We start from the raw sequence: 23,896 nt of genomic DNA, 5'->3' as shown, positions 1-23,896 counted from the left end.
TGTTTGCTTTTGCGTGTCCCCTGACTGTAATGTATAAAATGTGAATAAAATGACAAATTTCATGGACATGCACAAAGACTCAAAGGTTTTGCTGTGTTTGAATAGCATGGGATACAAAGGGTCCAACTTCATAGTGTCTTTTACTGCAGTTAGTAAAACAATACTGTACTACCTTGTAACAATATACATGTTAATGTATAGAACTATAGAATTAACCTGGAATATAATTCAGCAAGAAATGTTCACACTGCTTCCAGTATGTCTAGGCATAAAAACACAGACAATATGTTAATCAATTCATATAAGCATATCTGACACATGTACCAGACAATAGCACAAAGCTCATCATCATGCTGTGAGATGCTGGACTGTGATCATCCTGCAGTCTTTATACTCGAGCTGTTTACTGGACTGTGGCTTTTTAAGATCAACATTAATCCTGCATCAAGCTAGCTCTACGTCCAAGCCAGAATTTCAACACATCTAATGATCATTCATTTGGACTGCAACCTCAATCAATGTATCTGTCCAAAAGACACATGAATGGCACTGAATAATCAACGACTTCCTGAAAAGTTGATGAATGAAAAAATTATGCAATGCATACAAAATGAATGCAGAAATAAATAAAACATTTGACCAGACTGGCAGATAACACTACAATACAATAATGACAACCATTCAGTCATTTCCCCTTGCACGCTGTGTGTGCTCTGTGTTGAGTTGTGTAGTGGTAGTGGAGCGTTTGAATGCACAGGGACCAAGAGATGTGGGAAGTGAGAGGGGAAACAAACAACGTCCTGCCCCCAAGCGCTGGCAGCATCTCAACCGAGTGCCAAACTGTGATTCCACGCAGCGAGGCAGAGGCAACGCGGCTGTTTACATTAGAGGTCTCGCATCAGTCAAAGGAGCTCTCGCTTCCTGGCAGCGCTGATTGCTCGGAAAAATAAAGACACAAGCGGTACATGCCAATTAACCCTCCTCACCCTCCTCAACTACCACCACCATTTGGGTACTTTGTGGTATATGTTATGCATAACTCATGATCCGAAGTTAGCAACTTCAAAAACTAACAATGATATTTATTTTGTTTATGTCAGGCCACCACACCACATACATACTAAAGACTAAAGACACACATCCTGTGTTTGTACTTTTTATTTTTTCTTTCCCCAGTTCCTGAAAGCATTTTTCTCTCTCAGTGCAACGACTGAAAATAAACGCTGTCCAGCAGCAGCTTGCTTGGTCTCTATTACTAGGCCCTTGCTGGTGTGCCACAGTCCACTGGTGTACCACAATGCATGGGGCAGTTTTTTTTACGCAGAGAACAAAATCACAGGCCGTGCAGAATGCAGAGGCACAACAAAAGTGTTGTGCAACACAGTCTTGGCCTCCACGGTGTCTTTGCCGCCACTCAAGGGGCTGTTTTGGTCGTGCACATGCACTTCAGTGCGCCTCATATCGATCTTCACATAAAACACTTAAAAAAAAAAAAAAAAAAAAAAAAAAAAAGGATTTCCGCTGTCTGAGGGGAATTATATAACACACACTGTCTTTAAATAGAGAGTGTGTGTGTTAAGAGTACGGATGCCCCTCTGGTGCTTTGTGTCCTTTGCAGGGCTGCCTGTCCACCCAACCCCACCAATTGGTTTCATATGTGTCCTCCCATTTCACTGATAGTCCCCAGACTGCCATGCACTCCATCGGGGGTGGGAAGGAAGGGTGGAGGGAGGGGTGGAGGGGGGTAGGATGTATGGAGGAGCTCAGAAAGGCAGGGGTTCTTCTCTCATGTTCCCCTGGAGGAGCACTAGCTCGCGCCCCCATCCCCCCCAACCCACAACATCCCCACCCCTCCTTTTCATTTTCCTCTCTCTCTCTCTCTCTCTCTCTCACTCTCTCTCTCTCTCTCTCTCTCTCTCTCTCTCTCTCTCACTTTCTTACTCTTTTTTTAACCTAAATGCCCCCTTTGTATGTGGAGCACATAAATACCAGTGCAGAGAGTCTGCGAGTCAGTACAGACCAAAACCTCCCTCTCTCTCTCTCTCTCTCTCTCTCTCTCTCTCTCTCTCTCTCTCTCTCTCTCTCATTTGCTCTCAGTCATTCAGTGAAGACTTCCAAAGCTCTGCTCAGCAATGCGGACCGGACTTCTCCTCCTCGTCGCCTGCTGCCTGTGGGCCGCCGAGGGCCAGACCGGGGGCCAGCGGGGCCGCAGCGTCTGGGACGACCCGGTCACCTTCCTGACCAAGGACAAGGACGCGTGCGCCATGCACGTGACGGGCCAGGGGGACATGACGACGCTGCGCGTGGACTGCCATTGCGCCGAGCGCTCCTACTGGTGTGACTACCGGGGCAAGCCGCAGACGTGCCGCACGTACAACAACAACCCGCGCCACTACTTCACGCAGATCATGTGGGACCTGCGCAAGCTGCACCACGCCTGCAGCGGGCCCATCGTCTTCAAGCCCCAGATGTGCAAGAAGGCGTCTGACGAGGCGCGCATGGTGTTCGTCGGAGCGTCCAGCGATGATGGCACCGGAACCGCCGCCGCCAGCCCAGAGCGACAAGAGAGGCCCTCTCGGCCCACCCAGAGCCGGCCAGAGAGACCCCAGGTGTACCGACCCACCAGACCACAGCCGGCCAGGCCCACTAAGCCTGACCAAGCCAAATCTGACCAAGGCAGGCCGCTGATGCCCAGACCAGGGTCCAGGAACAACAACAACAACCAGAGGAAGCCATCGACCTCCAAGCCATCGACTCCTTCCCCCACACAATCAACGTCAAAGATCCAGGCCAGGAAGATGGCTCAAGATTACTGCTGGAGATCTATGACAGGCGTGTGTGCCTACGTCATCGGATTATTCCGCAACTAAGAGTTAAGGGTAAGCAGAACGGATAACACTAAATAGAAAAATGACAATGATAAAAAAAAAACCACAATAACAGAACATTTTCATATTTGTGATGCATTTTAGAGCACCTCACCATATCTCATGTACTTAACTCATAAACTCATGTAACTTACTGTAACGTATAGTTGTAGTGGACCTGGCTAACTGTACGCTATTCTGTGTTGCAGGTTTAAGTTTGGTATGAAGAAGACTTGAGGAGGCTGATTACTGGGACACCTGGCGTCCTCTCTCCCTCAGGAGGGCAGGCTCTGATCATGATTGGTAGGGATTACCCAGCATCCAATCCAACACAAAACCACTGGTGACACTTTTCTAGAAAACTCCATCGCATCCTTCGCCCCAAAGTGTGCCTGTCATGACTTGTGTCCAGATCTAAGGTGGTAATAGAGTATTATTTTCATTTGGGGAAAAGTGAAATCTTTTGAGAACTTCATTTTGGGTAACTGTGTGACTGAAAGTGTTCTCTATAAACCAGATGCAACTCGGCAGGTGAGGGCAAATAGATCTTTCACATATCCTCTAATCCACAAAGCAGGGATGTCAGCCATGTGGTGGAGAGGGGTTCAAATGTTTAGTGAGGTTGGGCTATAAACCAGTCATACTCCTTGCAGCATTGGGAAGAATGAAGGGAAATTATACCATAACTATTTAGGTACAGATGCATCATCTGTTTGTTCTGAGAATGTAATCATGGACAAAAATGTGGTACGATTGATATTTTAAAAGGGGATAATTTGCAAGTGCTATCACTGAGGAGTCAAATTGATAGTATCGATGTATACTTGTTATTACTTGTGTATGTAATAAATAATTATGTTCTTATGGTTTTGCATTTGTTGTCTTTTCTAAACAGTTGTATTGCTTGTTTGCTATGTTTAACACAATAGAAGGAAGTATTGCCCAACAATGATGATGATTTATGAAAATATTTTTCAAAAAAAGTTTTTCTCTCAATAACTTTAGGCTTAAAGTGACACATAGTTTTCAGTGAAATGCCAAAGGACCAGAATCTCTGTACTCATTTCTACATTGTTAAAGTAGGCTATCTTCAAACAGAAGAGGGCACTCTAGTGTTATTTACCAGACAGGACCCACTCCATCACTTTACACTGAAAACATTGCTTCCTTTGCACAGCCCATAACTCTGAGCACAATAGCTGTGTAGCAGTTTAGGATAAGTATAACATTTCCTCTAACAAAAAGATTCAAAAATAAATAAATAAATAAATGAAGTCCCTTTTTGCATCATAAAGCAATCTACTTTTGGTTGCCTCGTAAAGATGGGGCTTGCAATAAGGACCCATATTTAAACTCTCGTAAGTGGACTGGCAAGTGGCACAGTAATGTTCAGTGGCTCTGTGGTTGCGTCTTACGCCAAGATGATGGCGGACCTGACAAGTACAAGTACAAGAGGAGCTCTTAAAAGCAAAATAGCCTACGGAGCATTTGCTCTCAGAAAACGGTCATTTTTGTTTCAAATTGTCAATTTTGTGCAATACATCAAAGTTTAACTGTCAAAATTGAACATTTCATATCACCAACAGAAGGTTGTTAAAACCACAGTCATTGTATAATTGCGGATTAATAATATAGGTAGTTAACTCAATGGTTCTTAGTCTATTTCAATCTTCCTTTACAAGACAGCCATTCAGAATTTCTTTACAACAGAAAGTAAAAAGGGACTTGTTATATCAAGTTACCATGCTTATCATATTTAACATTCCATAGATGGATTTGCCGGCACTCTGTGTTCTGTGTGTGTGTGTGTGTGTGTTTGGGAAGGGGGGGGCATAAAAAGATGCACTCTGTCAAGGAATGAAGCTGGGGGCTAATTATGTCATAAAATTTGAATGGTATGAACGATTTGTGTGTGTGTGGGGTGCGTGCGTGTGCGCGAGTGCGCGAATATGCACGCGAATATGCACGCGCTTAACTATAAATGGTCCACTCGCCCCGCACAGGTGTCCCAACAGTACGAATCTTGTGTGTGTTGCTATACAGTTATTTTCAGGTAAGTCTTATTTTGTAAATTTATTTCGACTAATATTGCTACATAGACTACACGCATTGATTCTGTATAAAAGTACACTTAATCCTGCCTGATCCTTTCTGTTTACATTTTATTGGATTTTAGATCACATCTGATGACCAAATGATGCACTTAAGCAGCGTCGCAGTGTTGCTGGTCTTTGCGTGCGTCTCCAGCCAGATACTTAAGGCAGAATGCCAAAGGCAAAAAGAGAGAGGAGGCAAAAGAGAAACGAAGCAAAGATTACAGGTTCCGCCATCGGACAGACATGATAGAGGTTCCAAATCTGCCGGCGGGAAAGGAATGTTCGAGGGCAGGTTCTCTGCCAAGGATAAGGCTCAGTGCACCTGGGTGGCGACAGGTGAAGACGACTTCGTGCTTGGTGTCACCTGCAAGAAAGGAGGGACAAGTTTTGACTGTGCATATGTCGCCAAACCCACCACTTGTCCTCAGTACGGATCCAACACCAAACAATATTGGAAACAAATCGCCCGTTCGCTTAAAAAACAGAGGAAACTGTGCTATGACCAGAAGTCGCTAGTCAAAGCGGGTGTGTGCAGAAAAGCACCGGAGGACGCACATTTTAGACTCAGCCAAACGCCCAAGGAGACGGCCAAACTTACACCCCCTCCATCGAAGGATAATGAACTGTGTCCAGACCAAATTGATAAAAAGACATTTGCTGAAGAATATTGCAATCATTCGTGGACTTCTTTGTGTACCTTCCTTTTCACCATGATTCAAAACGAGGATTGTTGATGTTTCATTTGATATAATCTGCTGCTGAACCGTTTATCAAACAGCAATGGGTTCCTTCTTAAGGGATTGGGCCTACAAGCAAACATTTAAAGATATTATTTTGATAGCGTTTCATAGCGTCTGAACCTACATTAGTGTACATATGAAAATAACGTAGAGCTATTTTGTCACATTCTCCATGTTTACCTTTGACCTGTATTTTGAAAATGTTGTAAAATAAAGTTTTGCTATATATGCCTGACATAACCTTTATTGCGTATAGAATATTAATTCAACCAGAGACCAAACAAAACTCACAGACAGCATAGTGTTGAGCGTAGCCTATTTGTGCATTTGTGTTTAGGGAATTATTATGCATGTGTCTCTGTGAAAGCTTTTGAAGAGAATGTGAAGGGAATTTTTCAATCATCTGTCATAATGTTAGCATGATAATGTGATTGCATGTTGATTGGACATATGTAAGCTGCCTGGGCATATATGAGTCTGCAGAACTGACTGCACACTTGTATGCAGGGGCGCTGCTAGATATTTTGGGCCCTATGACAGACAATAATTCTGGGCCCCCGATAAAATATAGTATTACTGGGGGGGGCTCTCTGGGGGGCCCCTGTCAGTGCTGGGCCTTTAGACTCATCCTAAAGAACATGTGCATCCTGGATGTTTTCTCTCTCTCTCTGTGTCTCTCTGTGTATGGCGTGTGTGTGTGTGTGTGTGTGAGAGAGAGAGAGAGAGAGAGAGCATGTCTCTGTGTGTTTGTTGTCAGAGCAAGTCTTCCAGCTGTGCTCCACCTCTGTGTTAGAATTCCCATCGCTGGTTGATTCATGTGAGAACAAGAGCCTCCACTCTCAACACACCTTTCACACTCACCCAGAATAACCAAACAGACCAATAACAGCCAGACAGTGGGTCAAGGGTCAAGGTCAGCCGTTCATGGTTCTGGTCCAGGTCAGAAGGTTCCTGGGGTGAACCAACACAAGGGTCCCTCTTGTTTTCAAGCCCAACATGAACCTCTTAAAAACGTTTCCTGAATGTTGGGTTGACCCCTCAATACATCCACATGACCTTCTGACCAAAGCTGTTCATGCAGCAGCATGGTCATTCTACTCTGTATGAAAAATTCACAATTTTCTTTTCCATAGAGGAGGAACTATGAGAATTGTAGATATAGGAACACTGAAGGTATTGGAGGAATTCTTTGGAAACATCGACAGTTCATCTTCAATGACCCTTCTAGGATCATTCTTGCCCTAGTGGTCTATGGGTCTTGATATTTTTTCCCAAGCCAGACAGATGCTCGCATACACATACTCATTCTACGAGATCTTACCTCCTGGCCCAGTTAAAGGTTTCATGCTGAAAAAAGCATTATGTGACACTTTTGGCTCCTCTACTATGTAGAAATGCATTATTTCCTAACCCAGAGCAAAGTTAAACTGATAACCATCATTATTCCTGTTCTATACCACCACTAATCCTATTATCATCAACCTGTGCCTCAATATCACCTACTCAGGCTAACCCTTTTGAAAACAAGCTGTTGTGAATGAAAGGTGCTTCAAGAGGCTAGAAATAACAGCTACACTCCAGATTGTTTCTAGACAAGCCAAGGGAATCTCATCAGGGCTGGAGAATCTATTGTTGACATGACTTGGTTGGCATGTACAGTCCACGTGATTGTATTCCCCTCGGGCCCGGAGTCCTACACTGTTATCAACATGTGGGCAAGCTGTGGCCATGGCCTGCAGCAGCGCACCAGACAGAATGTACGGGGGAGAGAAGAGAAAGGCAGAAATGGCAGGCTGCTTATGTCACTGTGACCACAGACGAGTATTTGCTTCACTCCGCGGCAGGGCATTTAGTTATTCTGCAAATGACATAACCGAGTGGGGATGTCGTATGCTATTGCACATGCTCTCTGGGAATAGAGTTGACAGCTATAATGTGATTTCTATACATATACATGTACAGTATGTCTCCACACATCCCACAAAAATGTGAGAGATCATTTGTGGGAATTTAAAGCAACAAAATTGCATAACTCTGGGTGAAATCCAGCCTATGTATATAACATACCATACTAAAAGCAAAATATTTGCCCAGAAACACCATGTTTGGCACGCTGGTGTGAGAGGGGGAAGATAGCATCGCCATGGAAACAAGCCTGTCTTTGATCCAACACTCTCTCAGCTCTCCAAGGTGCTGGACGACGGGTGCAGTGCAACCTGGGGATATGCGCCTAATTAGATCCATACATCACCCCAGTCAGGAGCCGCCACACGGCTGTTCCTTCACCTGGGGGTGCACTAGGCAGCTGCTGTGCTCTCAGACAACCTGTTGCCTCAGAACAAATACATGGCAACATCAGAGCAAAGTGTTTAACTGTTTCAAGTCGAGTTGGGTATCGTTACAGTAATAAGGGGTTGGGAGTATTGCGCCACCTAATAGAGGAAAGGTGTGATTAGACGTGGACTTAAACATGTCTGGAATAATGGTGTCTAATCCTCTTTTGGAAAGGGTGTGGTTGTCTTTTGGTGCAGTTACAAAAAACCAAACTAAACTTAAGGAGAGAAAACTAAGATATGTATTCAAAAGAGCAGGATATGGGAGTGTGGACCGGGTGAGAGGGATTGTTCTGGGTCTTCAGCGCTGCCATTGGTTGGAGGAGGTGTGGTGCAGCATCCATACCACATTAAGGTTAAAGTGCCCAGGGGACCCAGGCTTGAATCTGACCCATGGTCATTTACTGATCCCATCTACCTCTCTTTCCCTCTCACTCATCTTCATTGTCCCACACACACATACACACACACACACACACACACACACACACACACACACATACACACATTCTCTCTCTCTTTCTCTCTCTGTCTCGCTGAATGGTAGGATGTGTGTAAGCAGGATTTTGGTACAGACGTACTTATTATAGGATTCAGCTGTACTGAATGAGGAGAGAGGAAAAGCGATTTTCTGTTGTGAATAGCATTGCCACATAAAGCACTCGGATGGGAAGCTCAAAGTTTACCTGGCAGCACCACAATGACATTGTTGTAAACTTTGTAGCGATGAGTCAGGTGCTCTGTTTGTGTTTACAACTTGAACCTCTTTGTTATGTCACAGTAAATCAGTCTCGCTCCCTGTTTCTCACTCTCTCTGTCTGATACCCACCCACCCACACAATAAAATACATACACACACACACACACACACACACACAGAAATCTAGTACACATCCACACATACACAGATATACACACGCAAGACCACATCTATGCATCTCCACACCTACCTACGCATGCCCATACCCAATCACACACACACACACACACACACACACTCTCATACTCACACACACACACACAAACCCCTTCCACATCTTACTGGTCTCTCACTACACCAGACCCCCTCCGCTTCAGTTGGCATGGCGATGGGGTGCGGCCTGTAGTATTAGATCTATGTGGACTGAGGTGGTCTGATTCAACACCCTTCGCCTCTGTGCAATGCCATTGGCTGAGGGATTGACCCTGTTACTGCTTGGAGCCTTAAAAGACTGACACGCCAGGAGCACATTCGCTCGCCTGATGGATGCGTGTTGGGATTTGGAGAAAACTGTGCCAGTCAAGGGGTTTAGTTCAGCAAAGAGGTTTAGGGCTGAACTGGTTCTGGGTTTTATTCCAACTTAAGTCATTCTCACACACAAATATACACTCAGACACACAAGTGCACACATACACAGATATTCACCCACACTCACGAGCAAATGCAAGCACATACACATGAACACTCACACATGCACAAGCATGCACTAAGAGGTATGCAAGCACTCTCTCTCTCTCTCTCTCACACACACACACACACACACACACACACACACACACACACACACACATAGTGTAAGTTCCTTCACAAACATTTCATTGTTTGTTCAATGAAACCAATAATTGGTACCCTGTAGTTTACTGTAAAGAGGTTAAGCTACACTGACGTAGAGAATTACAGTAGCAACCAATTAGAACAGAATTTCAATCAGAGGACTCAGTAGCAATCCACTAACACAGTATCCAACTGCAATCTTTCTTCAGAGTGTGATCAACAAGCATTACAGTATTTATAGAGGGAGAGCAGCTTCACAGAAGAGAACTTCTGACGGCAAATTTGAGGAAAAGTTGGTAAACCACCCTTCTTACCTAATTTGAGGGGGCTGATTCTGAATATTTTGTTTACCAAGCTCAATTCTGAGTTCTAAGCCACATAATCAGCATTTTAACATAAAATAGCGATTTTCTTTGCTTATTTTTCCCTAAATTGGATTGATTTCAAAAGTAATCACTAAAACCAAATAAAATTGTTCTCTAAATACACTAAATACATGTTTGAGCATTAAAGAAACCATACTATTAATGTATTTAATGGGAACATGATTACAGTTAACATGTAATAAACTCGGAAATTCTAATCAAAACACAACCATATTTTTATTGCTAACATAGGGAGTCACTCATGTGGTGTTTAATGCATTTCATCACAATAACAAGTTGCACAGATAACCTTCAACTCAGAATATATCCTACAGTACATATGAACTTAGATAGCGGGAATAAGCCTAATGCAGAACTGCATCTACCGTCAGCAACAACCGACAAGTAAAAAACATTTTACTTCTAGTAACACTGGATTTGGTATGTGTGCTTGCCTCTATACTAGAGCTTGATAATGTGCTCTTCTAATATGCCATTGAGCAGCATCACTTGTTGGTGGTAGAGCCTGCGATCCTCGACATCTAGAAAACAGAGTGGCTCTGGCATAGTGTTGTCACGATACCAAAATTATGACTTCGATACAATACCTGCCATAAATATCTTGATACTCGATACTGAAACGATATCCAAATCCTAAAATATCTGGAAAAGAAAGGACGCAGGCCTCCTCCAAGTGTATTGAGTCATTTGTGTTGAATTTGATGCACTTTTGGTCAATTCTTGGTTTTAAACTTCTAAACTTCCTACATAATTATCAGTAAAATAGTAGTTTGTGTGTGAATAAGTCCTTTATTGTTTGTTAAAGCTCATTTATATTTTTGTTTTGGCAATAAATTACCTTTAAATAGCCAAAGTAGGCTAGATCAAGGTCAGTGTTCAAATTACTGCATGCGAATCACTTAATGCTATGCAGAAGAGCCTAATCTTTGATGTAGGCTACCCTAGGCCTTCCCGTTTTTATGAGATTTCGTTGACAGTTGCAAAGGGAAAAAAGTGAAGATAGTCTTCTTTGCTCCCAGTGTAATTTAATAAGTACGTTTCAACCACTCAGGTCTTAATCAGATAGGCCTACACCATTATCTGTTGCAATATCTGTGTGTATTCCTACATTAGGTCTATTTCTTTGATAGTTAACATCATTTGCTACCACATAACAAATACCAAACAACAATACAAACGTTTCTTACAAACTTTCATGCACACTTCTTAAATGTGCTGCAGTCAGATGGTTGTCCTAAAGACATAACTAGATCTTGAGCATCTATTACCAGTGTTGAATGAGCAGTTTTTGCAGTGATCACTACTGGACATTCCACATAGACAGCACTTGAGTGAGGATGACTTATTTCCACTTCACAAATAACCATCGCTATCTGCAATAGCTACAGAACAATAATCAGTTCATAGCTGAGGATTTGTCCTAGGTCCACTTCCCTTTCAGCATAATATGCATTAATGATGCACTGGAGAATGTTTATTTTTGTTGCACTATAAAGGATATCTTTCTACATTTTTTTACAAATAATGCAATCTCCATAGCACTCTTCAGCACGACTCAAACATGCACACTGTTCCACTTTTCTGCATGGCTGGAATTTGAATGATAGAAAAGAGCACCAGTGAGATGTTACTAGGCAAGCACAGTCGCCTTTACAGTAAAAAAAAAATACAGTGTAAATCCTCTGTAAAGACTGACAACTGTTCATAATAGTTAGTGACAAAATACTTTCTACAGAAAAAAGAGCAGTCACCTACTATTCTATCTTATTATCAAGGAATCTATTTTGTTTCTAAACGTCATTCTGAATTTTAGCTATTATTTCAATTTAGATTTTAATTTTAGCTTATTTTCATTTGCTACTTGAGGGTCATCGGGGTAATTCCTGTCCTGTCCTACAACATATCTGATACATAAAGAGTATATTAATGCCTTATTTTTTGCAATTCCTGTGATATCTGATGGCAAAACCAAAAACTATGTGAATAATGCTAATTATGCTAATTAGCAAGCTTAAAACTCAAAATTGAGCTTGGTAAACAAAATATTTGCATTCAGCACCCTCAAATTGTGTGAAATAGCCCCTTTACCGACTTTTCCTCAAATTTGCCAAAAGGACTTTTTCTGAACGTTTGTTAGCTATCTGCTCTCCCTCTATTAGCATTGTGGTGTCTGTGAGGATTGCACACCTAAAATTAGCCAAATTACTATATTATAATTATAATAGTTTTTCTCAATCACGTTAATGCTTGTGTCAACTAGAGGCACCGCCGTGGGGGGGGATAGGACTATTCTAAGGGCTCAGCACTGACAGGGAAACTCCTTTGCACAATTCTTCAATCAGCAATCCATGTTTTCCTTTTGTTTAGCACAGGGAAACCAATAAAGTTTGGAGTTTTTGAATGACATCTGTGTCAACTGTTTTGCAAAAGGGTGTGAGAAATGTGTGAACCCATTGAAAACGTGTGAGCATGCATTTGGAAGAGATGACTTCTGCTGTGCAAAGAAGGTGTTCATGAAGACCAAGTGGAATCGAGCAATCGAGAAAAACTTAACATCTGATGTAGTGTTACATTTTAAGTTAAATGACGATGTATGTGTGTTTTGTATTGGCGTATGTCTGTGTGCTGATGTTTGGCCACAGGGTGTGTGTGTCTGTTTGTACAGGTGTGTGTGTCTGTGTGTGTGTGCATGTTTAGGTAGATGTGTGTTTTTATACTGTGTGTGTGCCTGTGTTGTGCGGTGTATGTCTGTGTGTGCATGTTTGTGTACCTGTTTTGTGCAAGGTGTGTCTGTGTATTATTGTGTGCATGTTTAGTAGGTGTGTGTCTGTGTGTGTGCATGTTTGTACAGGTGTGTGTCTGTGTGTGTGTGCATGTTTGTACAGGTGTGTGTCTGTGTGTGTGTGCATGTTTGTACAGGTGTGTGTCTGTTTGTGCAGGTGTGTGTCTGTGTGTGTGCATGTTTGTACAGGTGTGTGTCTGTTTGTGCAGGTGTGTGTCTGTTTGTGCAGGTGTGTGTCTGTGTGTGTGTGTGCGTGTGTTGATATGGGTGTGTGTCTGTGTGTGTGTGCATGTTTGTACAGGTGTGTGTCTGTGTGTGTGCATGTTTGTACAGGTGTGTGTCTGGTGCCTGTTTGTGCGGGTGTATGTCTGTGTGTGTGCATGTTTGTACAGGTGTGTGTCTGTTTGTGCAGGTGTGTGTCTGTGTGTGTGTGCATGTTTAGTAGGGTGTGTGTGTGTGTGTGTGTGTGCGCGTGTGTTGATATGGGTGTGTGTCTGTGTGTGCGTACTTTGTGCTGAGGGTAAATGTCTCTGCACATGCGCATGTATGTGCATGAAATGACATGTGATGAAAAGCTGTCCTCAGAGTGTCTCCCCATCTCTCTGTTAAAACATGATAAAGTACCACTCCACACCCCACAGGGCTCTCTCTATCACAGCTGACAGTCCCTCTCTAAAGCTCCATTACATAAGCAGCACCCGCTAAGAGATAGAGGAGCAGTCTACTTCTTGCATAAGGTTTCTCCGTTATCTGCACCGAACCTATTGAACAGCCGAGGGTCAATAAAGAGAGGGCTTGGATGAGTGGCCCCTTTCATTAAGCGAAGGGCTCCTTTTCGGCTTGATTGGGCAGAGATGGATGGCTGATTAGGAAATAGAGGACAAAGCGCGTTGCTGCTGCTGCGGTCAGCAACACACATGTCTACAGAGTCGGTCCCCAAGGGATGCCTGGGCTGTAGGGCTCTGTCTGCCCAGACAAAGCAACCAGTGTCACAGTAACAGTCAGAGAGCGAGTGAACCAGATACACTCTGTTCCTGCCTGTGACTGATACATATATACTTAAAACTGGCAGACATTACTCTGAACTCAGGCTCAATCCAAAATAAATATCACTCAGCAAATGAAGATCCTTTCTGTAGCAGTTATTTTAGGGCTCTACCATTATGCTTCCACCACATCTCTGCTCACCACTGAGGAGTACTGCTCTAAAGAGGAGTTCTCCCTAGTCACCAATGTTACACAACTCCGCCACCTTGTGGTAAGATTAGGAACTTGTGTATTTTACTACCACACACCATGTTGAGTGCAATCCAAGTATTTATTCATCAAGAGGTTTTCCACAGTTATCATTCCAACAAGTATTTTTTTCATATTTGTGACATACTGAATAAATATGGAAAAAATATAGTTATTCAATACTTGATATAGAATATGATACATACACAGTTGTTAAAGGCTTTTGTTTACTCAGGATGTGTTATCGTGCTATCATTTCACTGTAACCGATTGGATACTTGTTGGAAATTGAATATGCACTATTATACATTCTTGTTATGATACATAGCCAAACAGGAAGGCATCCAAGAAAGCACTTATTTCTCAATTCAAAATTCTTATGAAATACTCAACTGTCACCTGAGAGCAACCAAACAATAAAAGATATTTGAGGTATTTGAAGACTTGGAATGACAGACAGAAAGTGAGCTCAGAATGAATCTCTTCAAACTGACCAAACGTAAACCCAAAGGTAAGTCATTTCATCAGTCATTTCCTCCACACAGGTAGAGCAACGCCTTCTGGTAGTCCCCTGCTGTGTCCTCCTGACAACACAAGCACAAACACACAGGTCAGCGGTGCCATGTTCCTTCTGCAGCACAAGGCCATTAATTAATCAATTAATTAACTTATTCATTAGCATATACATTAGCATATACATACATATACATTAAGAAATTAATGAAAAAATACATGAGTCATAGGTCATCTACTTATGATATATGGGACATATGTCATCTACTCTGATGAGTATGGAGTATGTAACTGTTATTTTATATTGTCCCACCCTGAAGTGATCACTGACCTAGTTATCCCAGACCAAAGCATGCACACCCACCCACACACACACACACACACACACCATAGAGACACTTCACCTATTGTTATCATGTCTGTGAGTACAGAGCTTCAATGGCCCCCCTAAGGAAGGGAGGAAGGGGGGAAGAAGCACCATGCTGCTAGACTGATGAAGTCCCTCCAGAGACAGACAGACTGACTCACTGCTATTCCACTGTGCTATTTGTAGGACTGTGTTTTATTCCGCTCTTGTTTGTCTTTCCTGGAGGTGTCTTCAGGACTAGAGAAGATGTGGTGTAGGACTGTGTTTTATTTTGCTCTTGTTTGTCTTTCCTGGAGGTGTCTTCAGAACTAGAGAAGATGTGGTGTAGGAGTGTGTTTTATTCTTCAGAACTAGAGAAGATGTGGTGTAGGAGTGTGTTTTATTCTTCAGAACTAGAGAAGATGTGGTGCTGCTTCATTGCTCCCTCTTGGTCAGCTCGTTCCAACCTCACCTGTATGGTGGTGTAAAGTGACTGGCGATACATGCGCTTGAAGTGGGCTCGGATGTCCAGCATGTCCACTTCACTCCTGGACACCATGATCCGGATCAGAGCCCTGTCATCCGTGCCCGCACGCTAACAGAACAGGGCCAAAGTTAAAACAAGCACTGTTTACCGTTTACAACTGGAGCTCAGTCTAAAGCTACCATGAAGACTTTCAGCCTGCTATCGTGAGAGCTCCACAAAAGAGATTATCTGAGACAAAGCAGACTATTTTAGACACAAGTAGTCTGAGAAAGACACTACGGCAGCGAAAAGGCTTTGCAACATGTAATCAGCTGCAACACATTACAGCTGGGTCAATGTGTATCAACAGGATATTTCTGAAGAGAACGTTCGGCATGCTTTTCCATTATATTGGATTTGCACAGCACACTGTAGGGAGGCCTTCCTATGGTGTTATGGCAAGACCAGCAGAACAACTGACGTTCAGCAGTGTTGAGGAAAATCCATGACAACTCATGGATACTATTCATTTTGACACAATATAGATCCTTACACTCATACTGTCATGGACGCATTCAGCAAGGTAGGCAGGAACACTTTTGATACATTTCACTAAAAAGGGAGACAAGACAAAACACATTATATTGGATTGTCACTATATTGAGTTCAAGAAGACAAAAACAAAATTGATCTGTTTCAGGTTTCAGGTCCTCCTTAATGTCTGCATACTGAAGTGGTGTGTTTTGTTAGTGGCTATGGTTAATGGATACGAGTCATATGTGCTCCTCTTGGTTTTCCAATGGTGTAATCTAAGACCGGTCATGTTGACGTTTACAGGAGTAGGAGTGCAGATAAGGTGTAGGACCTGAGGGCTCTCTTACCCACAGCCAGCAACACCTTCTCTAGGTTCCCTGTACACTCTTCCTTGATGCTTTCCTCAAGATCACACCCAGCCACTTTTCTGTAGGCTTCAAACACTTGACATGCACATACACATGGTTGTTTTTGTCAGATGTCGTTTTGCATAAGAGGTGATATTTGAACTTGAACTAAACATACACATATACAAACACACATACATACACATGCACGCACAAACGCACACACACACACACACACAAACATACCTTTACGCAGGTGCTCGACACTCCGGTTGCCGAGGATATTGATTTGTGTCCTCGTCGTGCTCTTTCGCACAAACGCACACACACACACACACACAAACATACCTTTACGCAGGTGCTCGACACTCCGGTTGCCGAGGATATTGATAAACTTGTCCTCGTCCGTGCCAAACTTCTCCTCTCCTGCCGAGTACAGATCCTGTGAGGCAGAGTTACACACATCATCAGTCAGCGCGTTCCCAAAATCACAGCATGCCCTACTGGTGATCATTAGACTTGCCAAGACCACCCTGCAGCCATGCAGAAGAGGATCTCATACACAAGACCACCCTACAGCCATGCAGAAGATGATATCATACACCAAGTAAGACTTAGTGTGTGCTGTAAAAGTTGGGGCTGCATGTTGACCTATTTTAAGGAACTTCTATAAATTGTGAAGTGCCTGGGTCTCTTAGGAAGTCTACCCTTAACAACGGTTCAGGGAGCGCAGCGTTTCACCTTTGGGCCCCAGCTCATGCCAGGTTGTGTGTGGTCGTAATGTGTAGGTTGACGTGTATTCACACTCCATGAAATTCATCACTATTTCATGACCCCGCCGAGTGAGTGAGGTGTGAGCCCCATACATACCTTTGCATCCTTCTCCACTGTCAACTCACCCACTCCTTCCTCCCTGTTCGCCTGAGTGAACCAGAGAGAGAGGTGGAGAGAGAGAGAGAGAGAGAGAGAGAGAGAGAGAGAAAGAGAGAGAGAGAGAAAGAGAGAGAGAGAGAGAGAGAGAGAGAGAGAGAGAGAGAGAAAGAGATAGAGAGAAAGGTCAGACCATCAGTGGCAATGAGTGATAGAGGCGCCTGTTTTCTGAGAACGACTTGATGAGTTTCGGGCGATGTGCCTCCTGGTCACCCCTGTTGATATTGAGTTACACGCGACTGTCCACCTGAGGAGCATTTCATCCCACCACTGCACCTTTAATTACTTACGAGTGACATCACCACGCCACTCTCATTACCAGTGCAGGATGGGCCTCTCTTTTGTCTCTCTTGTCATCCTGTCGCGCGCTCTCTTTCTCTCTTTCTCTCCTCACACGCTCCCCTGCTCTTTCGCTCCTCCTCTCCTCCTCCCCTGCTCTTTCGCTCCTCCTCTCCTCCTCCCCTGCTCTTTCGCTCCTCCTCTCCTCCTCCCCTGCTCTTTCGCTCCTCCTCTCCTCCTCCCCTGCTGTGCTTCCTTTTCTCGTCCTTTCTCACTCCATCACTCTTGATCTCCTTGCCGACACCTTAGCCTTGATTTTTTCCCCCCTCGCTCTCTCTCACTCCTTCTTTCTGCACACCTTTCCTTTTGTTCGCCTCTTTCTATTTTCTTCTCTTTTCTTCTCCCCTGTCTGTCTCCTTCACTGGCTGCCCCCTCTCTGATTCCCTACTGGCCTCTCCGCTTACCTGGAGGAGAATCACAAGCATCCTTTGGTAGTGGCCTGACGTGTCTCCCATGATGTCCTTCTCCAGCTTGGCGCCGTGGTCTGCGTGTGTGTGAAACATGAGACAATGGCCAGATAAATCCTCTCACACTTATCTCTGACAAGAGGCGTTAATGGCTTCAATCCGCCTAAATTGGCCATGTTGTGTTTTATGAAAGGTCGTCAGGCAGGATCCAATTAGCTTGCATAAATTACGTCTTTTCCACCGTCTCTGGTGACAGTGTCAGGTGATCTGAAAGGTTTAGTCTTTAGTCTCCGGGTCGGACGTCACTTATCATGTTGTTATGAGAGGAACTTTGTATTTCGCCCTTTAATGGCAGTGAAATCCACCACTGACAACACCTTAAACATAAGCTAATGAGCGATTATGACAAGCAAAACTGTCCTGTCTTTTCTAAGTCAGAGTTCCTGTTTAAAAATACACCATCAAAGGGCCTCGGAGCAGATGAACATGCCGAAATTAAAAAAAAAATTTTACTCCAAATTCACGCAGTTGTCTTCAGGGGCCCAGGTAATACATGTGAAGCTTCATGCGCCTGTTAAATTAAGCTACATCCAGTAGTCCATCAGAAAACTCCTGGGACAGTTCCCCTGATGGTTTAGGGATGTTGACCCAAAGGGGTACCTAGGGTGACCTCAGATACCTTAGCATGCATATTTGACAAGTAAAGGGTCAGTTTCCTCGGGTTTCTAACCACAGTGCTTAAGGTGAGAAACCTTAATTCTTTTGGCTGGCTAGTTTTACACAAGACAAGAAAAAGGTGAAGACTCCCCTAAAGCTTTCACACGCAAGGTCATCAGATCCGACCTCTAGAACTCTAGAACTCTGTTCAGAGGGGGTGTAGGACTCTCTGTTCACTCCATCCATACCTTTTTTGTATGCCTTGATGATGTTTATTATCTCCTCTGGTGCTCTGGAGGCCAGAATCTCAATCAGGACGTCATCCTCCGTTCCTGTTCCCTGCAAAAACCAGGAGGTAGATTGGAGTTATTGGCAAGACTTTTGTGTTGGGCAATTATAGTGTGATATATTTGTTCTTTTTGCATTGAACTTGGCTAGTCCCACCAGGATTTCACAAAGGAATTCACCAGCTATCAGGACAGTTAGTGTCTATCAAAATCCTATTAATTTTTTTTTTCCAATTCATATGCTATCAGAGCAAAAATGCAAGGGAAAGGGAAGAATGGTGATAAAATGGTGACACGGGATGACAGGATTGGAATGAAAAAGAGCTTGAGAGGAAATGAAACCAGCTGTGCTTTCTTGGCTGCTTTACCTTTATGGCTTTGTGTAGCTCATTAGCATCGTAGGAAGCTGGAGGGGCCATTAAAGCAAGGAGGAGATCCTCCAACTTTCCACCCAGCTCAGACTTTAAATCTTTAACAAGGTCCTGCAAGACAGTTGAAACCCAATAGTGTTTACTGGGGAATGGACAAGCATTTGTAATATGTGGTGAATAAAAAAAAAAAAGGTGAATATCTCAACCCCTAAAAACAACTTTTCCTGCCACCAAGTGTGTAAAGGGTTTCAAAAACATGCCATGATGACGTTTCCATGTTTGAACTCCAAGACAGAAATCCCCTCTAAGCAGTATAACTCCACGCTCTTAAGAGCAATGCAACCCTAAATTTCCCAAGTAAAGCCAGTGCCTAAGCATCGACTGAAACCTCAGCCTCCAAGTTATTGTAAAATATTGTCAACTGAGCAATCCCTAAAGCAGTGTGTATGGCTGGTTGATCCCTGCAAATCCCTTGCCAGTGGTGAGATATTTTAAAACTGCCTAGACCCTTATATTGTGTTGCTCAAACTGCTTGTCTAGAATTGATTTGTTTATTTTAATCTATGGTCATTACTTCTCAGTGAGGGAGGGAGGGAAGGGATGAGAGGGTGGGGAGACATGAGTTATCTTAATGGTGGAGGGGGGTCGCGCCTTCATTATATGTTAGGCCCACACCACACAGACACCACACACACACACACACACACACACACACACACACACACACACACACACACACACACACACACACACACACACACACACACACACACAATCCTTCTCAATCCCTTTGATCCCTATGTGTCTATGATGCCACCATGCCCACACCGCCTCTGGGCGTCTATGGAAGTGCTCTGTGCAGGGACTCCGTGGGGCTCTGTCTGTGTAGAGAGGTTTCTGGAGTGGGCAGCTTATATATAGGCCGGCTGATGGCGCTGGGCTAGACTCACCTTGCCATGGGATTTCTTGTATGCCGCCTTGATTTGCTGCCTCTGGTCATTGGACCGCGAAGTCAGGAGCATAAGGATGGTGTCTTCATCCGTTCCTGTAGCAAGCCATATGGTTGTAAAAACCTTTGAGAAGAGCTTGGATAACAGTGTGTTTCAGATGGTTTTTGCTTGCTGTGCTCTGCCCAGTAACCTAATGCTGGATGCCGCTGAAAGTATCTACTACTAGTATACTGGATCAACTGGTATCAGCTGATGGTATCTGATGGAGTTTACTGTTGCATTTCTGATAATGTCTGTTCCTTGAAATGGGTTGAAAATGAGAATTAGGGCATCACAACTTTCCATTGCTCTAGTGTTACTAGGAGTACACACACACACACACACACACACACACACACACACACACACACACACATTTATGTATTGGAACGCCCCCCATTACCACCAGTCCCGTGTTTCCATCCTCTTGCGTGTATGTGTCACTTACTATTCATTTCTATACAAACCAAGATGGCGGATCCATAGAAATGCAAGCACCCACACCATTGGTGTATCTAAATTAGCTATGTAACAAAAATGACATTTTGCCGTGACTCGAAGAGCTGTAAACAAGGCTGCGTTGAAAATGCGTGTACAAATCCGCTTGGAGCTCCAGTAGAATTTTGAAGTAGTGACGAGAATTCTCGGTCTAACCGTTCATGTGCCGTGTGAAAGGGTGGAAGTGGACGACCCACCAGGCCGGCACTAACCTCAGAGCGTAGTAAATATTTCAGCCAGTAAAAGCCCCGGTAAGAACCAAACCAGATTTTGTTCAAATCTACACACCTATGGCTACTGAAAAATGTAAGGTTCATTGAAGTATTAAAAACATTGTTGTTTTAGATTTTTTGAATGAAATGGGTGATAATTGGAGGTGTTACGATAACTATTTCCGCTTTTCTTTAACTGGAGCTATCATTCGATCCTCTCTCTCCTCTCTCTACATCCCTCTCCACCACTGACTCATTGCTCCCATGTGTGTCATCTACAGTCATGTGGGTCTTGACCATTCACATATAATTACATGATGTTCACTCTCTCCCTGTCAGTGTGTGTGCCTGTCTCTCTCTCTCTCTCTTACACAGACACACCCACCCAACCAACCACACACACACACACACACACACACACACACACACACACACACACACACACACACACACACTCTTTAACAAATCTTGTGATGTCTCACCAAGTCCTTTCATTGCCTTGTAGAGCAACTCTGCATCCTGCTTCGCATTGAAGTGGACAAATGGCTTCACACTGCCTCCCGATGCCTGCATGACAAAGACAAATCCAGTGACATGCAGAATCAATGGAGAGTATTTCCAGTAAAAGCATACTGATTACTGCTAACATCATTCACTTAGAGACAGCATTCACATTAACCCAAGTCCACACAGTAATACAAATAAACAGAGAACAGTATGTGCATTCACATTTCAGTTAGATGCTATATTATAGACAAATTATGTTTATGCATATAATTTGCAAATGCCAGAGAAATGCAGCTAATACCTAACTAGACAATGTGACCTTACTAAGACAACAAGACAGAGAGAGGGGGGAAACTGTGTGTGCCATGCTGCTTTCACTAAAGCCTGGATAAGCCAGCTGTGAGTTATGACACTATTAGTTCTCCACCCCCTCGGCCTGTCTGGCTGTGCACAGATGCGCCCTTCTTAACCAGACTTGTTTGTGAGAAATATCACTTTTGCCTTATGAAAGAGATGGAACCCGAGCGCCTGTGTGTTCACTGTGTGCTGAGTGTGTTTCACTAATTCACGGATTGGAATAAATGCAGAGATAAATGCTGCCATGCATCTTTGGTTGTAGTCATGTAATATTTTGTAGGTAGGCTGTAAACTGATCATAAGTTGTTTGTTTGAGACACTGTGTATGTCTGCCTTGGGTTCTCTCTCTCTCTCTCTCTCTCTCTCTCACCTGGTCTTACCTGTACAGTAATCCGAGCCACCCTCCCCACGACCCCTTTTTCTAAGTCACCAGAGATCTGATACCCTCGGTCATGACTGACTGGGTGTCCCTTCGAAGGATTCTGATGCTCCATGGCCATAAGGACACACAATTATGAACTAAAAAATCATTTTTATTCAGCAAGTTGAGGGTGTTTTTAAGTGAAACACATAGAGCTGCACAGTAAGCTACTTGCTTCACTGACAGGTGAAGTCCATTGTATCCTGTCTGCCCTTGTGATCTATAACTGTTTTCTTTCTCCCAAGTGGACATTAAGGCAGATAAAGGACACATCCTTCAGAACAATAATCTCTACCATTTCTCTATTGACTCCACAGCATGGTAATAAAACGGATATTGTGAGGTAAGGTTATCCACCACACAGCACTGGCTCATAGTGAGGGCTTTTACACACTTAGGTAGGTTCTCCTCTTTTCTACTGCAGGATGGTTTCAGTGTGCATTGCCTTTTACTGTAAAGATGTACACACACACACACACACACACACACACACACACACACTGTAAATGTATACTTCTTGCAGGCAACACTCACTGTAAATCTGCCGTAACAGTGAATAAGATGCAAAGACACACAGAGGACACGTTTGCAGGTGCTGCTGTATGTTTTGATAGCCTATGTTTATAATGAGGCTGTGGATCAGGTTACTTACCATTTTAGAATTTTGTTTTCCTTGACTGGGATGCTGTTGTGAAATGACATTAAAGATTACAAATTAGATTAAAGCTCACAAAGAAATGTGTGTATGTTACAATCTTTCTTGAAAATAAAAGTCTCATGAACTCATGCAAATCATAAACCAACTCTTTGGATATTAAAACATGACATATTTGATGCTTGCCAATCAAAAGTTGTGAATCTTCATTAATGCAATAACATTTGACCCAGTAGGCTACACACAGTTCATAAGATTCGAAGTGATAGAAACAAGTGTCTTACCTGCTGAGAAAGTCAGTGACCTTGGAGGTAACTCTAGCAGCAGGGGTAACTTCTGAGCATGAACACCTTTTGCTGTGCATCTTCATCTCCACCCCATACTTCATATGGAACGCCACTGGCTGTCGTTAGCGATGACGTATTATTGGAGGATGTTCACTGTCTACAGCTCGACTGAAATAACTGGGAAGAAAGTACCGGTAATTTGAAATCGCACGTGTTTTTGAAGTTATATTCCAGAGACATTCTTGTTAGTTACGATTTGAGAAAGAGGGGAAACATTAAAAGAAATGACCAAAAATGTCCAATTCTGTAACCGAAATGTTCCAAATCTCTACAATCTATTAGCCTACAATGTGTTGAAGATGTATTAGGCTATACCAACGTATAACATTGTGTAATGGCACACAATAAAAAAAACACTCCGAAATGATAAAGACGGTGATGCTAAATTCTTTGACAAATAGAAAAAAAAAAAAACAATAGCTACTATTTTACTTCATCACGCTTCAGCGACCTCACAGTCACAGGCATGTTTGGGGTGACAGTTCAACGGTAGCATGATACAGTCGTCTCTTAGCCTCTCACTACACCGCTAATTCCAGCATCAATGCCTCGACAAACGCAACACAGCGTGCGTGCACCCACGCACACACACAGATCGGTCATTAAAGCAACCCCAAAGAGTTTGTTGTACCTTAAAATAATGTTTCCAAAATCGTTTCAGTGGTTCTGGTTCATCAACTCGTAACAGGGTGAACGGCACGTTCTGCATTCGCTTCGCGGCCCTCTATCGGCTATAACC

At 43.3% G+C, this 23,896-nt stretch overlaps 3 protein-coding genes across 4 annotated transcripts; 2 read left to right on the top strand and 1 right to left on the bottom strand.

Moving 5' to 3' along the window:
- Window positions 1-2,014: 2,014 nt before the first annotated feature.
- fgfbp2a (fibroblast growth factor binding protein 2a) lies at window positions 2,015-3,731 on the top strand. Of its 2 annotated transcripts, XR_007192202.1 has the most exons (3): window positions 2,015-2,879; window positions 3,077-3,121; window positions 3,253-3,731. XR_007192202.1 is itself a non-coding variant. In XM_048231750.1 (2 exons), the coding sequence occupies exon 1, from the start codon at window positions 2,133-2,135 to the stop codon at window positions 2,868-2,870; it is 738 nt and encodes a 245-aa protein (XP_048087707.1). In that variant the 5' UTR covers window positions 2,015-2,132; the 3' UTR covers window positions 2,871-2,879; window positions 3,077-3,731. The 2 variants fall into 2 exon arrangements, 1 of the variants encoding a protein (XP_048087707.1); XM_048231750.1 differs by having other exon boundaries at window positions 3,077-3,731.
- A 1,136-nt stretch (window positions 3,732-4,867) lies between these two features.
- fgfbp1a (fibroblast growth factor binding protein 1a) lies at window positions 4,868-5,885 on the top strand. Its single transcript, XM_048231953.1, has 2 exons — window positions 4,868-4,920; window positions 5,044-5,885. Exon 2 carries the CDS (start codon window positions 5,062-5,064, stop codon window positions 5,695-5,697), a length of 636 nt encoding a protein of 211 aa, XP_048087910.1. The 5' UTR covers window positions 4,868-4,920; window positions 5,044-5,061; the 3' UTR covers window positions 5,698-5,885.
- An 8,340-nt stretch (window positions 5,886-14,225) lies between these two features.
- On the bottom strand, window positions 14,226-23,138 carry anxa5a (annexin A5a). Its single transcript, XM_048231691.1, has 13 exons — window positions 23,095-23,138; window positions 22,808-22,840; window positions 21,353-21,437; window positions 20,122-20,216; window positions 19,169-19,282; window positions 18,762-18,852; window positions 17,854-17,933; window positions 17,051-17,101; window positions 16,529-16,622; window positions 16,181-16,276; window positions 15,853-15,911; window positions 15,306-15,428; window positions 14,226-14,558 (listed from the first exon to the last, which is right to left on the bottom strand). The coding sequence occupies exons 2-13, from the start codon at window positions 22,808-22,810 to the stop codon at window positions 14,499-14,501; spliced, it is 951 nt and encodes a 316-aa protein (XP_048087648.1). The 5' UTR covers window positions 22,811-22,840; window positions 23,095-23,138; the 3' UTR covers window positions 14,226-14,498.
- Between the last annotated feature and the right edge of the window lie 758 nt (window positions 23,139-23,896).

Source organism: Alosa alosa, chromosome 21, assembly GCF_017589495.1.
Source record: "Alosa alosa isolate M-15738 ecotype Scorff River chromosome 21, AALO_Geno_1.1, whole genome shotgun sequence".
Taxonomy (NCBI): domain Eukaryota; kingdom Metazoa; phylum Chordata; class Actinopteri; order Clupeiformes; family Clupeidae; genus Alosa; species Alosa alosa.
Note: the sequence above shows the minus strand (reverse complement) of the source record. Positions and strands in the feature narration are given on the sequence as shown.

Coding starts and splice junctions, on each gene's coding strand:
- fgfbp2a (XM_048231750.1), top strand. CDS start 2,133: ATGCGGACCGGACTTCTCCTCCTCGTCGCCTGCTGCCTGTGGGCCGCC.
- fgfbp1a (XM_048231953.1), top strand. CDS start 5,062: ATGATGCACTTAAGCAGCGTCGCAGTGTTGCTGGTCTTTGCGTGCGTC.
- anxa5a (XM_048231691.1), bottom strand. Junction 20,217..21,352: donor CAAGGCAATGAAAGGACTTG/GTGAGACATCAC, acceptor GGCTTGCTACAG/GAACGGATGAAGACACCATC. Junction 17,934..18,761: donor CATCAAGGCATACAAAAAAG/GTATGGATGGAG, acceptor ACACACACGCAG/ACCACGGCGCCAAGCTGGAG.